This window comes from Octodon degus, unplaced genomic scaffold (assembly GCF_000260255.1).
Source record: "Octodon degus isolate 3935 unplaced genomic scaffold, OctDeg1.0 scaffold00093, whole genome shotgun sequence".
NCBI lineage: Eukaryota > Metazoa > Chordata > Mammalia > Rodentia > Octodontidae > Octodon > Octodon degus.
The window spans coordinates 7,984,681-8,005,049 of record NW_004524669.1 but is presented as its reverse complement, the minus strand read 5'-3'; the positions used below and the strand labels follow the sequence as shown (position 1 = coordinate 8,005,049).

Genomic DNA, 20,369 nt, shown 5'->3' with positions numbered 1-20,369 from the left:
ATATTGTAGTTGATGTTGTCCGTAAGTTAGATACCTTAAGAAACCCTGACCCTTTCTGTTGTCTCCAGCTGTGCCTGCTGCATGACCATGACAAGCCCGTGCTTTCTCTATTGGCAGAAGTCCCCACCCTCAGGGTACAGCCTGATTTTACACCCAATAGTGACTATGACTTATTAAGGGTAGGAAATTTAGCATTAATTGTTTCTGCTTGCTAGACATTACTATTAGTTTTGGTGTTCCCCTGAAAGTCTCGTTTCTTAGAGCTAAGATGTAGGCTGGTGTCATTTCTCATCTCACTATAAAGGAATACAGACAAAAGCTTATTAGATGCTACTGGCTTGCTTTGTGTTGGGAACAGAGAATTTAGACAACAGAATATGACCTATCGAGAGGCCCTACGGATTTTACCTGTTCTTTCCTAGTTTCAACAGGAATTTATGAAAAATAGGTTATGATTTTAATTTCCACAATTGCCATCCATGGGATGACTTTTCCAAAGAGTGAATGTCTTTGAACATATAGGCAGTACATCCTGACTGGATAATTAAAATCCCTTCGAATGAAGATTAGCTCTGTTCTGTCAGGCCTGGTGGACTCTCTTTTGTTTGCAAGGAGAAAAGTTTCATGAAATACTTTGTCTTTAGCTATATATATTTGATTCAGCGCTAAGTTGTACCAACCAACTTTTCTCTCTTCCAGCTGGATGGACGAGACATATGAAGTGACTGTCCCGTGTCCAAGAGACAGGCACACCTATCTACATCCCATTTCTGAAGACAGCCTGGGCAGACTCACAAATCGTGGCTGAACTGCAGCAAGCAGCCTGAGGTAGCATGAATGCCTGAGGCTGCATCAGGATGGCTGTTGGGCAGGACCTGTTTGTGCTTGGGGCCACTTGGCCAGTTGCCAAGGAACTGCCTGTCCTGTTTGGTGTGTCAGCTTTTGCTCTCACATGTAAAGCATTTTGTTCTGAGGATGACCCTCTAGGACATAAGCAGACAGCTGGAACCCTGGACTGTCTGTAGGGTAGCTTGGTATTTGTTAGACCTGAAGTTGGACTCAGGTGATACACTAGGGTTTTCTAGCATGTTGTTCTCTGCAGTTGGATTATTTTTAGAGAAAATCATATCCTTCATTCTTATGTGAAATAATTTTATTATCAAAAATAGGTATCCACTTGTTTTTGTCTCCTCAAACAAACAGGTGTTGGTAGGCCTATGCAAAGTGGAGCCTTCAGAATACATGGGTTTCCCCTTTTGGAGCAGGCAGAACTGAGCACATCTCCCCTTGGATTCACCCTCAAGTTGGCCCTGTCAAAATATTCCCTTTCTCTCTACTGGCTGTCATATCTGCTCACCTTACTATATGATATTCACACCTGTCTGCTCTAGGTATTTTTATTTATTTTTTGAGACAGGGTCTCACTATGTAGCTCAGGCTGGCGTTGAACTTGCAGTGATCCTTCTGCTTCAGCTGCCCACCACCACATCTGGCACACCTCCAGATATTCTGTCCCGCACTTCTCAGTCTATCTTGTCCCCATGCCTTCCTCCTCTAATGGTACCAGAGCCAGTTCTATCCACACAGAAGGTATCACTCCCTGGAAAAACTTGTTGGTGCTGACAGAACTCACACCTGTGTGCATGTCCTCTTCCTCGGCATCAAGCGGAAGCATCTGGCCATAAGCAGTGCCTGCACAGGGTCAGAGCTAACAGAGACAGACCTAACCAACAGATGCCACGGGAGTCTGATGACCTTATTTCTCACTGACAACAAAAGATGCATGATATCCTAAAAGAGTTGAATTCTGAAAAAAAAATTAGTTTCTATTTCTACTTAATGTCTCAACTATTTTACACATACATTCACACAGTCTTGCTCAAAACTGCTTTATTCTAGGATGTTTCTATGACTCTTGGAAATCTTAGGGTTTCATTTTATGGTCTCAAGAAGGTCATTTTCCTTCATATAAGTATTTAGTCAGGAGCAGTGGATAGGATTGACATTCTTCGACTGTCACCATCACAACCAGTGAGAACATGGTATGTGGACATTCTAATTGGTGGCTGAGGCAGGACCAAGGGAGATGTGGAGGGACGAGCAGCCCTGTTCAGTGTGTGCACTGGTGAAACTCTAGTACATCCCTTCCCCTGTGAAATGCAGTGTGCCAGCCCCAGATGAGTTCACATCATGTGCTCCCCACTCAGGCCAGCCTCATCTGTGGAAACCAGGGCCAAGTTCTACTATTGTCCACAAGATAAGAAATAGGATTAGAGGCAAATCATGAACAGAACTTGGGGCAGAGAGAAAGGGAGTCCAGTGGAGAGGGCCTGGGCTTCCCAAGGCTGCCACCCCAAGAATATCTCTGGAAGCAGCACCAATTCTGAAGATGGAGCAAGGGAACCACCGTCCTCAGTCAGGGTCAGAATCCGGGTCTGAGGAGAGCTGCCCCTCCATGGTCTCATACATGGCATCTTGCAGGGATGTAAGGTGACCCTGGGGACTCATCCCCATGGGCTGGATGACTCTGTGCCTGCAGGAGAAAGGCACAGTGGGGCCAAGGAAGGGACCTAGTATGCCAGGCCGGTGTCTTTTTTCATCTCTGTTGCTGGCAAGGCTTGGGTTCAACTTTGTGCTAAGTAGGCTCAAGTTTAGATGTTAGGCCTTATTTTCTTGGTCTCAGACTTCCTCCACTATAAAATGGGTACAATACTGACTTCTTCCTAACTCTTCTGGTATTTCTTTCAGGACAGGTGATTCCAAACACCAGTAATGCCTGCCCAGCATCTTAGTCCTTCTGTGACCCCTTCTGGTAGCTTGTAAGACAGAATGTGGATCTATCCTCTCTTCTCCCACTATAGGCCTTTCTTTACCATACATACCTGGAAAGCTTATCAAACATGTTCACCAGTTTCATGGCCTCATGCTCCTTCTGCTCCTCCGTCATGCCCTCCATAGGGTTTGGTGGCTTCTCTTCCACCCTGCCAGTCACTGGGTTGATGCTGCTTCCCAGGTAGAGGGATGGGGAATGTGTTAGGGACTCCTGGAGAAGAGGGCTTGGGAGGTATGTGGTCCCTATCTTCCTGTCCATGCCTGGACTGACAAGGAGCCCATGGTAGAGGACAGGGATGGCAGCTGCAGGGAACTCTTTCAGGAGCAGCCATTAGCCAGCTACTCTATGGTCCTCCCAGTGATCCAGATATCCTGGACCCAAGTTCCTTAGGCTCAGAGATCAGGACATGTCACTCTGGACCAAATTCCTATTCTGGAAGTCCTAATCCACTCCTCACCCTGTCCGCCCACCACAGGGGTGTAGCTGGGTATCAAGTGAAGGAAACCCAAATGTAGAGAGGCACACACCTGTCCTTGGCTTCCTTGTACTCGTCTGTGTCTGTATCTTCATCCTCTGAGTACTGCCCCTCAGTCCGGCCCCCTGCCATGAGGCCTCGGGCAGCCAGAAGGCCAGCAGCATTCCCATAGCCTGTGTACTTGATGAACCGGGGCACTGGGGGCCAGGGCATAAGTCAGTGTGTGAGCTGGTGGGCAGGGAAGGCTAGGTTGAGGCTAGCCCCACTCACCACTCTCAGAGCACAGGACAAAGAGGAACTCCGCCGCTACCCTCTTCACATCTGTGTCCAGGTGTGTCATGAGGCGCACCAGCTTGTTCCGAAGTAGCTCTCCCACCTCAGGACGAGTCCTTACATCACGAAGGGGTGGCAACACCTACGAAGGCAGTGTTCCTCAGCCAGGGATTGAAGAAATCCAGTCTGTGACTAGGCCCCACCCACAATCCCCCAGGTGCTCTGACTCCTCTGCCAAGTACCTGGGCCTTCAGGAACTTCCTGGCTGGACGGTGCATGCGGGCACACTCAGTCAACACACTTAGCACAGGAGCCACGCTCTCCTTCAGCCTGTGGGTCTGCAGAGGAGCCTCTGTCACTGCCCCAGCTTGAAGCAGTGGTGGGGCTGCACTTACCCTTCAGTCCTGGCACAAAGGTTTGTGAAGAAGCCTATGGTAGCAAGTCAGTCAAGGACCAAGAGGCGTCTTGTCAGCTTCCAAAGGGAGAACAGGACCTAACTCATGAACCTACTGGAAGTTTTATGACTTGGGGCACTAAATTGCTTTCAGTATTACTACCTCAACTAGCAACCAAGAATAGGAACAAGACATAAGTTCTCTGATGTCAATATATCACTGCCACACACTGTCCTCAGAAAGTGAGCAAAAATAGAGAATTTCTACTCTATAACTCAGAGACAACAAGCAGAGTTCCCAACCCTCTTCAGCCTCCCCTGGAACCTAACACCAGCAGCCACAGCAGTGGGGACAGGTGGCCACAGTCAAGGTGCCCAATGCCTACTCCTTCCCTGCCTGGCTCATACTGTGAGCATCCTTTGCCTAGCAACATGGATTCCTCAACAATCTCTGAACCTCAACTTGTAGCTTTCTCCTGCTTAACATTTGCAAACTCAGGAAGGACTGGTTAGAACTTTGGTCATCCAGATGTCCTGTGATGTCGCTGCAGAAGTCAAAGGGAAGCTCTGGTTAGAAGCTCCTGTAAGTCTCTTTAAGATGTTAAGGAACAGCTGATGCTTGGCACCAAGGGCTGTCATTACACAGAGACAGTAGGTATCTGAGGATCACAAGCGGGAACCAGGGGCTTCCCAGGACCACATAAAAGAACTGGTAAAAGTTAACAACCACCTTGTCAAACCCCTAAAAACTTGTTGCTTGTAGTAACCAGTAGAAGTGAGACCTTAAACATGCAAGGTGTCCACATACTTCTGAGAAAGGAAGGGTCCAGTGGTTTAGTTGCTACTTGGCTGAAGCACAGAGCAGCTGGAGAAATTGCCCAAATCACACCACCAAGATGACCTGCACTTGCCAGTATGGACAGTGCAGAAGCAGTGAGCACAGTTGCCTACCTGATGTAAGCGCTTCTCTAGGAAGGAAAGGAGGACACTGATGACATCCATGTTCACTCCCATGAACTCCAAAGAGCCTTCATGTAGCTCCAGGGTAAGGAGGACATCCAAGCACTTGAGGGGCAAATTCCCTAGGAGATTCACGGTGTGGCTGGGAACACATGCATAGAGGCATTGATGGGGCTGATCCTTCAGCACAAGTGCCAGCCCTGATGCTGAGGGTGTGAGCTAGGGTCTGAGGGGCCTCAGAACAGCACAGAGGACCACACACAAGAACAGGGACTGTCTCAGAGATAGTCCCACTCAGGTTTGTGATGGAATCCCAAGAGACAGCACCTTCCACAGAAACCCCACCTGCCCCAGAATATCTAGGCTGAAGCACCAAACAATTTCTGGGAACCCATACCAGTCTAGCCACAAGTCGGGTGAGGGGCTACATTGCCCTGTGATACCATGCCCACAACTACTCTGCTCCTAAGCCCATAGATCTTGTCCTTGCCATGTCTTAGAAGCACTTGAGGCTCTCAGGAAGCAGTGATGTCTGACTCCCCTGAAAAAGCTGAACTTTACAGGTGGGTCTGGGCTCTCCAGTGGTTCTTGTCCACAGTCAGACTTACGGACCATCATCTGGAGCTCCAGCTTCTCCCTGCATGACACACTGTGCTCTCACCCATGGAACTCCTCTGTGCGGTCTCCAGCAGCAGCAATCATCACACAGTGGCGCAAAAGGGTCCCCAGGTATTGGTAGAGGGCAGCATCTTCCTGACAAAAGCAGAAGGGGTTCCTGTGAGAGGGAGTTTCATTCTTCTGCATCAGCTGCTGCACATCCTTGTCTACATCTGGTGATCCTGACCAGTTTGATCAGTGCTGAGCTAAAGACAGTCACTGCTATCTTTCCAAAAAAGTCCATGAGTATGCTTTTAAGTACTTTCCAGATTAAGATATTAGTGGATCCCCTTGGATGAAGTTATCTCAGACCTTGGTGACACATGGCCTCATATGTGGAGAACGGGAACAATCCGCTGGGGTCCCCCTCCTGTCCCTCTCTGAGACAGGAGCTTTCTTTCCCTGAATAAATATATTCTGCTCATTAAAAAAAAAAAAAAAAAAAAAAAAAGTGGAGAATATCCTACAGCCTCCTTAAGCATCTCACACTTTTCCTACTAGGCTCCCACCTCCCTCTGAAACCTTAAGACCGCTGCTGGAGTAGGTATCTCCTGGGACATTCTATTGTTTTCTATGTCTGACACTCAGGAACTTAAAGGTATTATAGAAGAAACCAATGAAGTGTCCCAGCTAAAGTGAGGATGCTGCACCTCAGTTTCAGGCCACAACTTACCTCCTCTACTTCCCTCTTGATGGAGTCAAAGGTGATGTTGAAGAGCACTTTGAGGATCTCCATGACCCGCTCGGTCTCTTGGAGAGGAAGGACTTCTGGGGGGCTCTCTTCAGAGGTCACTCCCAATGTCAGCTCCAGTGTATCAGTCAACAAGTGTACACCATGCAGCTCCTGAAATAGCTGCTGGCGCACATCAATGCGTAGCGCAGTTAGCAGAAAGAGGAGCCGCAGATCAAAGAACTGCACTTCATGGGGGAAGCTCCTCTTGCCATATAGCCCCACACGCTCTGTAAGCTTCACCACCAGGCGGGCCTCAGCAGCAAGTGCCTGTGCCACAGAGCTACTGAGAACAAGGTTGCACAAGCACTTGAGGGACTCCAGCAGAACACCCATATCAGAGGCCTCTGGGAGGGACCCCTCAGAGGCAGATATGTTAGCATAGGAGGCTAGTGTGTGCAGGCTCTGGCGGCTGGTGAACGGAGCCAGGCAGCTACGGTCCCGGGACAGGATTCGTACAGTCTGCAGCCAGATGACACGGTGTGAAAGTGGCAAGCCCTGTTCCAGGACAGACGCCAGCAGTTTTGCAAGTCTCTGTGGGCAGGGAGGACAGTGACTCCACCAGGCCCTGTTTTGGGGGCAGCCCTCCCTTCCCCATTACCCTTGGGTCTAGCACCCACCTTTCTGTCTTCTTGCTGGGCATCGTCAAAGGTGAAGCTTTCCGAGTGCTGCAGAGACACAGTGAGCTTAGGTCTTCCTTACGCAGGGAGGGATTGTGCTTTTTGAGGGATGGGGTGGGGGTGGGGCAGCCTGTTGCCTCCGAACAGGTGTCTGGGCGGTGGCCACCCACACAGCTGTCCCCCCAAGGGAAGCACCCTGGGCTTTCGGCACCCCACCCCACCGCAGATCTTGGACCAGGCCATCATGCTACCTTAGAGCCTGCGCCATACTCACCTTCTGCCTACAGTTCACCCAAACGCTACCCCTCCCTCCACTCATGTCCAAGGGCACCCAGCTCCACTCACCTCCTGGTTGTACGTTCTCAGAGCTTCTGCAATCACATCTTCGTCTCCAGTCTCAACTGCATCCGCAACCACCCGGGGCTCCATGGCCCCGGGAACTGGTGCCGTGAGGTCTGGCCCGCAAAAATCTAGCTGGTTAGCCTGTCGGCCCCGCCCTAGCCTGGGCGCGTCGGCGCGCGACGGATGCCGGGACCGGCCACACTGGGCGGGGACTCCAGCGGGGCGGCTGCTTAAGGTGGAGCGACAGAAAGGCACTAGCTAGGCGAGGAAGGCCGAGTCGGTGCTGGGTGAAACTCACGGTCCAAGTCACCCAGAAACCGAGCAGCGGCCTCTCCTTTGTCCCAGCAGGAGAGACTCTTGCCCGATACCCAGTACTACTAGTGCAACAGCTGGGTGCGGAAAGCTTGCTGCATGGGAGGCGTTAGGAAGACTGGCCGACATGACGCCTCGGCCACCGGCTTTGTGTTTACAGAAAAAACAAGACGGACTGTGACGCCCAGAGTGCTTGAAGAGATAACTAGGAGGCTGCAGGGTGCAAGGAGACACGCTGCCAGCCAGGTTTCGGCGCCCTTTGATGCGAGCTGCTTCAGAGTGTGTGCTGAAGACTGCAGGGCAACCGGAAAAGGCCCATGGGGACAGCGACTGTACCTGCAGCCTGTCCACTGGTTACTGAGCGCGCACCGTTCAAGGCTGTTTTGGTTCTATGTGTCTTCGTTTCATTTTCCCGTAATTCTTCACGCTTGCATTTATACAACGCCCTGAGCACCCATATCCGCCTTCCAGAGGTTTTCTGGCCTGGGTCACGCCAGTGCAGGCCTGACCGCCACAGCCGCGAGAACACAGGGCTCCCGGCACGCCCTCGTCTGCAGACCGAAGGATCTGGCTGACAGTCACGTCCGGGCACGAAGAACACGGCCCAAAGTAACGGCGAGGTCGAGAACCGACGCCCACTCTGCCCTCGACCGCGGGCGGCGAAAATACATCACTTCCGTTCCGCGGTGCACCCGCCTCGGGCCCGCCGCCGGACGCGCCCGGAAGAAGGGGAGGCCGGGGGGGGGGGGCCGGAAGTCTGGGGTTCGGGCCACGTCGGCGGCGTTCGCTGCGGCTCGGGAAGTAGCGGCGGGCGCTGACTGACCGCAATGGCGGACTGGACTCGGGGTGAGCGCGTTAGAGCGGGGCCGAGCCGTCCCGCCGGCCCTGTGAGGTGGCGGACCGGTCTTCCGGGTCGGGGTGACCGTGTTACGCTGGGACCGCAGCCGGGAGGGCGGCAGGTGGTTTGCCTGGGATTGTTGGGCTCGGCGGAGCCTCGGTTTGGCCGGACCTCACTCGGGTGCGAGTGCAGTGGGCCTGGGCCCAAGCAGACGCCCACTGACTTGGGGCCTAGGCAGCTTTCTCGTTGTTGTGTGAAAGAAATAATGGCTTGTAGGTTGGCACCCACCCTTGGGGCTTGGAACGCGCCAGTGTTTCCTACGGCTGCATCCCAGCCATGGGTCACATCGCCGGTTCTCACAGTGCGTCGGACCAGTGCGAATTTGTACTGTTTTTGGGAGCGGCGGTTTTCACCCACGTGACATGCCATGGGAGGTCACCTCACCTGGCCTGTTCCTGTCAGGTTTCCGCAGGCACCATGGCTGTCACAGGAGGCTAAGTTCGGCGCTCTTTATAGCTCTTGGGGAGCTTTATTTGCTTCTTTTGTCATAAAGGGGCTTCCTGCCATCTTCCTAGATGCGCTTTCTTACACCCCTACCAGTGTTCACTCCTTTTCTTGGAGAACTGTCCTTTAGCCACAGATGATGATGTTCACACAGGTAAGTGCATCTTTCCAGTATTCCTAGGGAAATGCATATTTTGGCACAGCATCCGAAGGGGCTGTTTGCAGTGAGCCTCTGGGGTCCCTTTCCCACCTCCACCTGGGTCTGCAGGAAGGACTTTTGCTCACAGGGCAGTGCTACATTCCTGGCCCACATGTGCATGGTCCACGTGTTGGGAAACGTGACTGGGCCAGACTTGGAGTGAGGGGGTTGGGGTTTCACTAATGGGTTGAAGAAACTTCTTAACTTTTGTCTTTTCATAGCTCAGAACTCTGGTGCTGTAGAGGAGATTCTAGACCTGGAGAACAAGCGGATGGCTGACAGCCTGGCCTCCAAGGTTACCAGGCTTAAATCGGTCAGTGGTGGACCCTTTCTTATTTTTCACTTCCACCTCAAGGGCTTAAGAGGATAGGGAGAGGACCCTGAGGGGTTTCAGGCAGCTTAGACTAAGCTTTGTAGCTTGTGCTGTCAACGTGAAGTACCACAGGGTTATGGACAACGGATGGCTGTCAGAGGGGAGAATGAGTGCTGTATTATTTGTTTTCCTTAACCTGACCTTGTTCTGTGTCCTCACCAGCTGGCCCTGGACATTGATAGGGATGCAGAAGACCAGAACCGGTACCTGGACAATATGGTAAGGGTCTGTAGGGTGCAGGACCAACCGTCAGGTCTGCCTTGTACTACTGGTTCTAAATCTGCTCCAGTGATTGGAGGGGGATGGGGTAGTTGAGATGGTTCACTTTGTGATCCTGCTACCCTCACCCAGGATTCAGATTTCACAAGTGTGACTGGACTGCTCACGGGGAGCGTGAAGCGGTTCTCCATGATGGCACGGTCTGGACGTGACAATCGGAAGCTTTTGTGTGGCATGGCTGTGAGCCTGCTTGTAGCCTTCTTCATCCTCTCCTACCTATTGTCAAGAGCAAGGACATGAAACAGTGGAAGCCAAAGCTACCAAGGTCTTTCTCATCTGGTATGCTGACCTGAGGATTCACCTGAAAAATACTGCTTCGAAATCACCACCATGGCTTAGGAATCTTCTTCCTGTGTGGTGGAGCCTGTGACCTGATGAGCTCATTAAGTTGGCTAGTCCCATGTGGAAGGGCATTTTCCCGGAAGAAATCAAGGCCCAGCCCCCAACTGCACACTGGTATTAGAGATACTGGCTAGACTGGGGCTACAGTGCCAGACCATCCAGGTCTTGAGCAGAACAGCTGTGAGTCCTGAATGTACTCACATGGCTAGCAACCCTTCTCCCAGCCTTCAGGGTTCTGAAGTCTTAAGGCCCTTCTGTGCTCACTGTTCTTGGATGAGGATGTAGCTCTGATCTGACCGAGGAGCCTCGTACTGCCACAGGAAGGAACAGTGACTGTGACCCCAATAAAAGCTAGCTCCTTCACCTGTAGGTAATCAACCTGGACTTTTATTCCTGGCCAAGACTGCTGAGCAAAGGGGGTCTGATATGGGTCAAGTATTCCTATGGGAAGGCCTGTGCCCTCCAGTCCCTGGATGAAGCCAGACCCCTAGGAAGGGTACAGGCTGTTAATGAAGGCATGAACCACAGTCTTGGCTGGATATAGTGGGCTGGTCTTCTGATTCATAGGGCCATTTCTAGGCACAGAAATGGTTACCCTCAGGATTCAGAAGCTCTCCAGTGCTAGAGATGTAACCCCAGGAGATCTAGTCTGGCCTTTCAAGATCAGATAGAGTATTGGGGAAGTTTTTCCCTAGAGGCCTGTCATGGAACTGAAGGCTGCCTGGAGAAGCCACAGTGTCATTTGTAGCAGAATTTTTGCCCTTTTACCACACCCTCACCTGCCTCCTATAGCTAGTCTTGCCTTGCAGTGGGGGTGCTCTAATTTACCTTCCCATCCTCTGCACACTGCACTTCCTACCCACCTCTCCCTGGCTGTCCATCCCTACTTAGCCCGCCCCACATTCATGCAAACTGAACTGTGAGGCTGGCAGGGCCAGCAATTTCTGAGACCTTTGTAGTCACATCAGAAATGTAAGGAACAGCGGACTAAAGTGCCTGCTTCAGCAGAGCACTGGGACATGGTTCCATCTAAGCTGGCCCGCCCACGGGGCGTGCTGAGACAATAATTGAGACTGGGTATGGTGACCTGTGCTTGTAATCCCAGTGCTTGGGAGGCTGAAAACAGGAGAATCACTACGAGTCCGATCTACGTAGTGAGGCCCTGTAGACCCTGTCCTAAATTCATAAAAAAAAAAAAAAAAGAATCTAAGGAAGATGGTCCACTAGAGAGCTTTTGCCACCTCTCTGCAACGTTAGTTGCTTCATTCCTTCCTCAGCCAGATTCTGTCTGCTGTCTTTGGTCTGTGTGTTGTCATTCCTTCCCAAATAACTGTGTCTTTGAATGTGGGGGTGGGGGGCGCAGCGTATAGCTGCTCTGCTACCCCTGGGTCAAACCAGCTTCCTCAGAGCCCCTAACCATAGTGCTCTAGCTTGGCCTTGTGTACCTGACGCCTGGTCCACTGGGTAAATGGGGCTTGCTGACTTGGTCTCCACTAATCAGAAAAAAACTCAATTGTGAGGATCAGGAACATCTCAGCAATATAATGTGGAATAAATAGCTTTGTGAAGAATGAATCATGAATCATGTATTTTGTCTTTTTTTCTAGGGTTTGAGAGAGGTAGGTTTTATTTTAATATTTATTTAATTTTATTTATTACATTTATTTATTGTGTGTGTGTATGGCCAGCTCAGCCCACCAGGGGGCGGGTCTGGCTGGCATGTGGTGCTGGGGATCGAACCGCGGTCCCTGTGCTCTGCCAAGCCTGCTTCAAGTAGGTGCTTTAGACCACTGAGCCATCTCTCCAGCCCAGGTTTTATTTTAGGTTGTATAGAGCCCCTGGCTTCCTCTTCCTGGATCCCTCATCCCCCACCTTGGCTCAGCCTTGGGCAGGACAGCCATAGGCCCACCAACCCCTGCCACCAGCCCTTCTCTGTCCAGGTTCTGAAGTTTGATGATTGTAGAGCTGGTCACAGTGGAGGAGTCAGCACCTGTACTAATGCTGGCATAGGTTTTGGCCTCTTGGTGTGTGTTATAGGCTGCCTGCCCAGCATGGATCTCTTGAGCCAAGGGGAGTCTTAAGGCCTAGCTGTGGGGCTGGGAAACCTGTGCAGATCCCCAGGCCCAGCTGAGTTTGGCCAGTGTCCCTGCACACATCCTGTAGTAGCCCTTGGTAATGGATTTCCCTGGAACTTAGTCACTCAACATAGTAACAGTGGTCCATCATGTCTTATTGTCACTGCCAGAATTTGAGTCAGCCCAGTGGGCGTGGCTGGCTCGTTACCATGGTGAGGCCTCAGGTGCAGAGGGCCTTGGACTGTCACCAAAAGCCACTCACATGTATCAAGCTTTGTCACACAGTGATGTGGAAGGCATTGTGCAGTAACACTTCTGTACCCCATTATCCGGGGTAGTCCAGATTCAAGGGGCAGGATGTGGATCCTAGTTCTCTAAGGGACTGTAGGTGTGCAGCAGGGCTTTCAGGTCACCCTTTGAAGACCTAGAAGCCAGGGCTGAGGCCTCATGGGCCTGCACTGAAAGCTGTAGATAAGCTTGGTTCTTCCCAAGACAAACCCTTATAATTGAAATCCATGGTTTATTAAATTTTGGCACAACAGGAAGCAAGATTATTAGCAAATGGGAAGATAGCATAGAAAAAAAAATCTTAAAAAAGGAAATGTCACAACTGTCTAAACAAGCATGCTCTGTCCTGCACTATCCCCCTGCTGTGGCTGTGCTCAGAAGGAGCCATTCAACCTGCATTTGCCCTGGGAGTTGTGGAGGCATGAGATGGATCCAGGCTGTAGGTTGTAGGACTGGAGCTATTCCACGTCGACAATCAGGGGTGTCATGTAGTCTGAGTGTTTGATGCCGAAAGTAACAATGGGGGCACAGGGTTTGTGCAGGGTCACCTAGGAGAGGAAAAGCTGTGAAGAGGACTTGGCAATGGCTTGGGCTTGGATACTGATCCCTTGAACCAACGTTCAGCAGTAGCCTGCTGCCAGGTGTAAAGGATGGTTCTGGTTCCTTGTGCCTGATGGGTTGCTCTTGGGGTGGGGGTACTATCTTGAGGTCCCTACAGAGTGTATCCTTTCCCCTCCTGCCCCCTTGGGCCATGTCCCTGAGTCCCCTAAACCCTCTGGTCTGCTGTTCCCAGACCTTCTCAGGGCTGTGGGCTCCTGGTCCTGGCTTGAGAGTTTTGTCCCCTGGAGGCTCCACCCTGGCTGCCATGGTGTATTGTGGAGCCTTGAACTTGGTCACCTGCACATCTGTCTGGCGGTATGCTGCAGGACCTGGGGTCTGGGAGGTGAAGATGGCACAGACAGGTTTCCCTTGCCCATGGCATGTGACCCCAGAGTGCCAAGGGCAGGGACAGTTCCAGACCCTGAGTCCCCACGAGGAGCTCAGAGATGGCTGTCTCACACGGGGCACCTCTGGGAGTGTCATCCCCTTTATGTCAGCCGTACTGTGGCCGTGATGCTCCCAGTGTGTGCCAGTCCTAGGAGCACGTGTAGGAGGCCCTTCTTAGTTGAGGCACTGTCCTTGGCTTGGGGGCTGTGTCCTGGGGCTGGCAGTAGGCCAGAGCACTGTGTGTTGGTGCTGCCTTGTGTCCCAGGGCCTTTGCACTACCTGTTAACAGAGCAGGAACTTTCCTCCCCCAGATGTCCCAGGGCTTAGTTTTTCTTCTTTTGTCCTGAAGCATTTTAAAAGTGTTTTGTACTTTCTAAGTAGCCTTTACCCCTGTGCTTGTCCTGAGCTCTGATACTGTCTCCCTTGCTTCTTACCCTGGCTGCTCCTCCCCAGAAATTCAGAGGGCACAGGTTGCAAGGTGCTTCAGGAGCACAGTGGTGGGCTGGGAGTCTTAGAATTTAGGGACTATGCCCTGTCTGAGGCAGAGTAACCCTTGCCTTGTGCAGATCATCGCTGAAGTTGCCCCTCTTGCTGCGGCCTTTGATGGAAAAGGAGGGCTGGGATGCCTTACCCACAGTATGTGGTCCCATCACCACTGGCAGCATGTATGCAGCGGGGCCTGCAGGGCAGATAGGAGCTTCAGGCCTGAGCTCAGAGAAGCTTCCACCTGCCATTGAACTGCTCCTCACCTACCCCTGGGGGACCCAAACACCAGTTGTCCAGGTGATTGTATGCTGCTGCAGACCTGGAGTGCTGTCTACCCGGAATGTCTTAGTCCGGGCAGAGATGGAGTGGCTGGGTGCTGAATCAAACACATGCTTGGTAGATTTCTCTGGAAAGTAGTCACCTGTGGCAGAGAGAAAGGGTACAAGAACGAGGGTGCAAATACCTCCCACCCCCGAATAATATCCCAACCTTTCAGGCACAAGGCTCTGGGCCCTAGTGCAGGCAGCAAGTGAGCAGGTTTGGCCAGGAGTATCCAGGATAGAAATCTGGCTTTGGGGCTGGGGGACAGGAGCTGTTTTGGAGCAACAATGTGGGTTAAGGCCTGATGGTGCCCTGAGAGTAGAAAGAGGGGACAGGATAGACAAAGCACACCCTACATTGACATAGTAGGACATACAGTGGCCCTCTAGGATGGACAGTGGGGATGATGCAGGGACAGCCCCTCTTCCCTAGGCTGGGAGTGTGAGGACTCTCACCCGGGCCAGGGGTCCGCATGGTCTTGGTGTGGTAGCGCCCCAGGATGGAGTAGGTAGGGCCAAGATCCTTGCCGGTCCTTAATATTTTAGGGTTTACACTGTAGCGGGGTCCTGGGGAGCAGTTCTCTGCCAGGAGCATGGGGGCTCCACGAAAGCTATAGGCTGGAGCACGTAGCTTGGTGGGTGTGTGCTTCACAAAGCCTGTTGATATGGTGGCTCTGAGCAGCCTGGATCCAGGTACTGCTTTGCCCCAACTAGCAGTCTGGGATGGAGCATCTGGCATCTGGGGTACCAACCCAGATGTACCCCAGGCCACCCAGAGCACCCAGACCCACCCCAAGCTGGCATTCTCACTCCCATGCAGTCCCACAGGCCCTTATTTCTGACCTGTGGTGGGTGGAATCAGGTACTTGGGGCCAGGGCTGCTGTAGAGGGCCATGATGGGCCCCCGGGGCCTGTGGGGCCTCCAGGTGCCCACCCACACCTCTTCCGTCATGGCTGGCTGTCTGTGGACAAGAGTGACCACTCTTAGAAGTCTTGGCTTTTCTTATCCCTGACCCCACAGCCCCACCCTGGTCCTGCTGATGTTGAGGGGCAGAGCCACAGTCTGAAGCCTCCACAGGGTCTCAAGCAGGGGCAGTGGGAACTTTCTGCTTGGTGGGCTGGGCTCATCCCTCCCCAGCTCCAAAATGAGGGGAGCCAGGTCCTGTCCTTGGTCCCTTTGGCTAGTGACTGGCCATCCTCTTGGCTCTCAGAGGGCCTGGGAAGGCGCTTTCTACTAAAAACAACCCTGCTCATCGCTTGATAAAGATCTCCTGGGGGTAGAGCTGTGCTGTGGCTGGGTAGAGGGCTCAGGACCTTACTTGGAGTGGGGCAGCTCAGAGTGGCCTGCCACCCAGCCTCCTTGTAGGTGGTCCCCTTCCCCTGGTCTCAGTACCAGTCAGTTCCCGATAAAAGAACACAGAAAAGAATCCTTTCTCCCTGGGAACTCTGAAAGTTGGGGAGGGGTCCCTGAGCTCTAGAATGTGGCTTTGTGGGATTGAGAGTTCTAGATCACAGGGAGTGTGATGGCCCCTCTCTTCTCAGGGACCCACCTGGTCAGGGACGCCACCATCTCCGGGGACCCCTGCCTCTTACAGACTCTCCTCTCACCAGATCCTGTGTTCTTTGGGGTGTCTGAGACAAGGGAGGTATACTGAGAGGGCTACTTCAAGCCCAAGGTAGCTCAGGAGCAAGTGAGGTGATCAGTCAGCCCTGCTCCATCAGAATTTCTGAGCTGGGAAGACTGAGGCACAGGGAAATCTTGGTCAGAGATCATGGGTCTGGAGTCAGGGATATGTGTTGTGTTGAGCAGGAGCCAAGGTGGGGAGCTACTCCTGCTGACCTTCCTTAGACCCAGCTGGCCCACTCCACTGTAGTGGCCCTTGGGTGCCCTCTTCTTGATATTGTCAGGGCCCTCTTGGGCTCAGACTGCACTTGAGGCTTCTCTCTATGAGTGACTTAGGGGAAAGATTCTTCTCAAAGCCCCTTATTCCTATGCATTTGCTGCCTATGCTGTCACATTTTTGCCATGCACAGCTGTACTCCCAAGTCACCCACCAGCTTTCAGACTTAGCATCCCAGCATGGATGGAGTTCCAGGGTGTTTTTCCCCTGGACATTTCTTTCTGAGCTGTGCTTGCCCTGGTTCTGCCACTCAGACCTCCTCCTGATGCCTCCCTGGATCTACGCTCCATCTCCTGCTACGTGGTGTCTGCTGGGATCCCCAGATATCTGAGTCTGTATGCCTGATTGTGCTGTAGGTGGTGTTTTGTGTGTCCCTGTTAGGGAAGAAATAAAAGCCAGTGACTGGGCTGAAGGAGGCTTTATTGATCTAACAGTTTGGGGGTCAGTTTACTTGTTGGGAAGGAGCCATAGGCAGCACATCCAGGGCTTCTGGTGTGTCTGGTCCTGTGATGTTGGGAGCCGTGTCTGAGGTCCACTCAGGCATCATTCTCATTGCCCAGAACTTGCTCCTGTAAGGCAGACGTATGTGGGCCCAGTGAGCTGGTGACAAATAACCAGAGAGCCACTGTTCCCTGAGGCAGATAACCAGGGCCCCTTCTGAGAGAGATGGATGCGGGCCCATTGTATCATACTCCCCAGCAGCTGGGAGGCATGTGCATGCATGTGTGCACCTGTGTGTACACAAACTTGTGTAGGAGCAACTGGGAAGGGAACACATTGAGGGATCCTCAGAGCTTCTCTGTGGGTAGAGAGATCTAGGGTATCCACCTTAGACCTCGGTATCTGTGGGGGATGGGCTGTGGGATGCTGCCTTAGACTGGTGACCAGGGGCCCATATATTGGGCAGATCTTAGAAAGACTTTAGGCTTGAGGAAAGGGGTTCCCTGGGCCCCAGTACCAGCAACTGCACCAGCTCCGCCTTGTGGTTGGGCTGCAGATCATCAATGCAGGATTTGAGCTTTGTCAGTGCCTCCTTGGCATTCTGGTTGACATTGTACTTGCCCAGTGGCCCCTCATAGAGCTCTTCTGGGCTTCCAACCAGCAGCACTTGCAGGAACTCCATGAAGAATTCACTGTCGTCTTCCCCTTTGGCCAGCCCTGTGTTGTAAGGGAAGATGACACCAGGACAGTGCCCACCCTGGGCCTCTGAGCTCTGTGGTCTTTATCACATCTTCCTCTGCAACAGTGCAGCCCCATGTACCACAGACCCTTTCCCTTACACCCCTAATCTCACCATCCAATTTCTACTCTGTGTTCCTTCCCTTCCCTGTTGTTAAACTAGACTGAGGTAAGGCTCAGAGTTGGGGTCATGCTGGATTGAGCTGGAGTGGGTGACCTTGGGCTGAGTGGGCCTGGTTTGAGATTGGGGTTAGCATCGTCTGTGCTCTTCTGTGGATGATCTGTCTAGGAGGTAGGTGGTATCCATTATATCCCAGAACCCTACCCCTGAATATGCTGAAAACCTGGCCCAGACTTACCACAGGTGGAGAGCACAGTGAGGGCCACTAACAGGAGAGTGCTGCTTCTCTTCATGGTGGCAGTCTCAGAAGCTACCTAGGCAGACACAAGGCTTTTATGCCTTAGCAGGTGGCACCTTGCCCAGGGGCAGGCCTGTCCTGTCCATCAGGACCTAGCAAGTGAGCTGGGGCCAGGCATATCCACTGGGTGCCAAGCAGTGCTAGGCTTGGGTCAGCAACAAAAATTGTTAGTAAATGAGTTTGGGTGGTTAGGAGTGAGACCCAACTATGGTAAACCCAGGAGAGGGGTCCTGTCATTGCATGAAGTGGGGTGGTGGGGCCAGACCCAAAGCCTTCTAGTCATACAAGTCCTTGAAGCTGTAGCACTGTGTCTGTCCTTTAGTAGGGTGGGCATCTCCCCTCCACACTTCTCAGATGGGGTAGCGGACAGGAAGGGGACAGAGATGGGATGGGAGGGAATGGGTACTCAGTGCTGCAGGAGGCTTGAAGCAGGCAGCAGCATTCAGGGCAGAGAAGGTGGTCTGAAAGGCTTGGAGGACCTATACTTGGGGCGTGGTCACAGCAAGAAATAAGGAAGGGCTATGGGGGTCTCAGTGCACATCACAAGTAAAACAGGTGGGAACACCTGGCTCTAAGCCAAATCTTTCCAGAGCTGCTGTTTCAGAGGGGCTTGAGTCTAGCACAGCCACTGTGACTTGGCTCCTTGCCACCTGTCCTCTGCTGCCATCTGGTGTCTGGTGGCCCCCATAGGAAACTCGCCTGCAGCCCCTAAGTGTGTCTGCCTGTTCAGAGCTGCCCAACCCACATTCTACTGTTGCACCACCAGAGTGACCTTTAGCACATCCAAGCCCTTGTCTGGCCAGCTAACTCTCATCACCCTGTCCTGAGTGTCTCCTGGCTAGACACCAGCCCCAAAACCTGCACTGTACCCTTGAGCACTGTCCCTATTTATAGGGGTTTTGAATCTTCTCTAACTCCTTTGCTGGCATAAAATTAAATCCATAGATGATATAACCCACTTATACATGTAATTCCAAAGATATAGGAGAAATGATGCATAATGAAGTAATCTGTAGGGACTGGGGAGATGGCTCAATGGAATAAGCGCTTTCCTGGCAAGTGCAAGGACTTGAGTTCAATCCCCGGTTCCACAAAAAAAAACCAAAAACCAAAAACCAAAAAACAAACCAAAAAAAAAAAAAATACTGAAGTAATCTGTAACAACCCTGTGGGTGAAATATGCCGAGCAGAGCTAGTCTACCCCTACTACTGTGGAGGCATGGGGGGAGGAGGTCTCTGAGCACTGGCTCTGGAGTCTGCCCTTGCTGGGACCAATGGTGCAGCATCCCCAGGAACAGGTTTGGACATCTGTAGTTCTGAAAATCTTCAAAAGATTCTAATATATAGTCCTGGTCCTATCAGAGACAGTCTGATCCAGCATTTGTCCCTTTTTTCTCTGTTGTCCTTCATGAGAACTGCAGATAGCTTCCCTTTGTGGCATCCAGGTTGCTGTTTTTCTCCTTCCTCAGTCCCAGCCTGGAGCAGTACATGCTGTTTGGTATTGCTTCTGTGGCCCTTCCTGATACTAGCAGCCTCCAATTGCTGACAGTATCATGGAACTACTGAGCACCAGTATCTCTACTCTTTCTCTCCTCACTCCTCTGGTATCATTTCTAGTTGAGCCATTGTCCACATAATCCATCTAACACACCACGCCATCACCCTTTCCCCACTCTGCCTGCTTTGGTCACTGCTGCAAGGTTATTCTCTAGTCCAGGACAATTCTGATACTTCCCACCTTCCACATTTTCATGTCAAGCATTCACTCAGATCATCTCATCTCTAGGCTTGGTCGCTGGAATGCCTGAGGTCAGTAGTTGTTTGGACCTATATGCTGTTCCCAACCCATGTTTCATTTGTTGGACCATCATGGCAGTCACACTGTGCCACATCTGTCCTCTTCTGCTTCCTCACCCTTGTTTCTTAAGAACAAGAGTCTGTCTCTCTTGGTACACAGAACATGGCCACCCCTCTCTTCAAGACCATAACCTTAGGGGGGGGTCCTTAAATGCTGAAATTCTGCTGGATTTCCTCAGGAGGGTATTTTCTTATACCTGGAGATGGCTCCTTATCATGTTGCCTTCTCTCTCTCTCTCTCTCTCTCTCTCTCTCTCTCTCTCTCTCTCTCTGCTTTGGCTCTTATTTCGCTGAGACATGGAAGTAAACAGAAAAATATCATGCAAATCCATCATCAAGCTTTCCTGCATTTGTTTCTGAAGCATCTTTGTTGCAGTTCCTCATCTTATAAGAGATGATCCATCAACCAGGCATGGTGGCCCATGCCTATAATCCCAGCATCCTGGGAGACTGCGGAAAGATTGTGAATTCAAGTGCAGCCTGAGCAAATTAGCAAGACCTTGTATCAAAATCAAAAATGTGGCCTGTGTAGCTCAATGTAAATGTCCTGGATTGAATCCTCAGTAGTACAGTTTGGGTGGATGGGGGCATGTGTCTTCACATTGATTGATAGACAGCCATCTTGTCACTACATTTTTATCATGTCCCACTAAATGGGGACCTTGTGTCATCTTCCTGCAGCACCAACTTCTCACCTGGACCCTTATCATCAGTGTGTACTTATGC

At 51.8% G+C, this 20,369-nt stretch overlaps 5 protein-coding genes across 10 annotated transcripts in view; 2 read left to right on the top strand and 3 right to left on the bottom strand.

Annotated features, from left to right (window-relative positions):
• The window catches only part of Sirt3 (sirtuin 3), a 27,367-nt gene extending 26,232 nt beyond the window's left edge, over nt 1-1,135 (top strand). For all 5 annotated transcript variants that reach the window (XM_023722801.1, XM_023722802.1, XM_023722800.1 and 2 more), the window contains one exon: nt 700-1,135. In XM_023722801.1, coding sequence (XP_023578569.1) covers nt 700-720 — 21 coding nt within the window. In that variant the 3' untranslated portion in view covers nt 721-1,135. The remainder of the gene's footprint in view (nt 1-699) is intronic.
• Nucleotides 1-8,237, bottom strand: part of Ric8a (RIC8 guanine nucleotide exchange factor A) — an 11,971-nt gene extending 3,734 nt beyond the window's left edge. Inside the window, exons 1-11 of one of the 2 annotated variants that reach the window (XM_004637943.2) lie at nt 7,933-8,237; nt 7,288-7,397; nt 6,943-6,990; nt 6,266-6,856; nt 5,597-5,688; nt 4,927-5,077; nt 3,824-3,919; nt 3,579-3,723; nt 3,361-3,505; nt 2,883-3,002; nt 1,876-2,533 (exon numbers count right to left, since the gene is read on the bottom strand). In XM_004637943.2, coding sequence (XP_004638000.1) covers nt 2,413-2,533; nt 2,883-3,002; nt 3,361-3,505; nt 3,579-3,723; nt 3,824-3,919; nt 4,927-5,077; nt 5,597-5,688; nt 6,266-6,856; nt 6,943-6,990; nt 7,288-7,371 — 1,593 coding nt within the window. In that variant the 5' untranslated portion in view covers nt 7,372-7,397; nt 7,933-8,237 and the 3' untranslated portion in view covers nt 1,876-2,412. Of the gene's footprint in view, nt 1-1,875; nt 2,534-2,882; nt 3,003-3,360; nt 3,506-3,578; nt 3,724-3,823; nt 3,920-4,926; nt 5,078-5,596; nt 5,689-6,265; nt 6,857-6,942; nt 6,991-7,287 lie in introns of those variants that run through there. The other variant, XM_023722797.1, reaches the window with a different exon arrangement.
• Nucleotides 8,238-8,272: 35 nt separating this feature from the next.
• Bet1l (Bet1 golgi vesicular membrane trafficking protein like) lies at nt 8,273-10,494 on the top strand. Its single transcript, XM_004637942.2, has 4 exons — nt 8,273-8,442; nt 9,359-9,450; nt 9,673-9,729; nt 9,862-10,494. Exons 1-4 carry the CDS (start codon nt 8,424-8,426, stop codon nt 10,027-10,029), a joined length of 336 nt encoding a protein of 111 aa, XP_004637999.1. The 5' UTR covers nt 8,273-8,423; the 3' UTR covers nt 10,030-10,494.
• A 2,376-nt stretch (nt 10,495-12,870) lies between these two features.
• Odf3 (outer dense fiber of sperm tails 3) lies at nt 12,871-15,693 on the bottom strand. Its single transcript, XM_023722876.1, has 7 exons — nt 15,607-15,693; nt 15,131-15,249; nt 14,744-14,944; nt 14,287-14,388; nt 14,033-14,160; nt 13,290-13,430; nt 12,871-13,042 (listed from the first exon to the last, which is right to left on the bottom strand). The coding sequence occupies exons 2-7, from the start codon at nt 15,237-15,239 to the stop codon at nt 12,953-12,955; spliced, it is 771 nt and encodes a 256-aa protein (XP_023578644.1). The 5' UTR covers nt 15,240-15,249; nt 15,607-15,693; the 3' UTR covers nt 12,871-12,952.
• A 1,031-nt stretch (nt 15,694-16,724) lies between these two features.
• On the bottom strand, nt 16,725-17,781 carry Scgb1c1 (secretoglobin family 1C member 1). Its single transcript, XM_004638022.1, has 3 exons — nt 17,727-17,781; nt 17,147-17,346; nt 16,725-16,757 (listed from the first exon to the last, which is right to left on the bottom strand). The coding sequence occupies exons 1-3, from the start codon at nt 17,779-17,781 to the stop codon at nt 16,725-16,727; spliced, it is 288 nt and encodes a 95-aa protein (XP_004638079.1).
• Between the last annotated feature and the right edge of the window lie 2,588 nt (nt 17,782-20,369).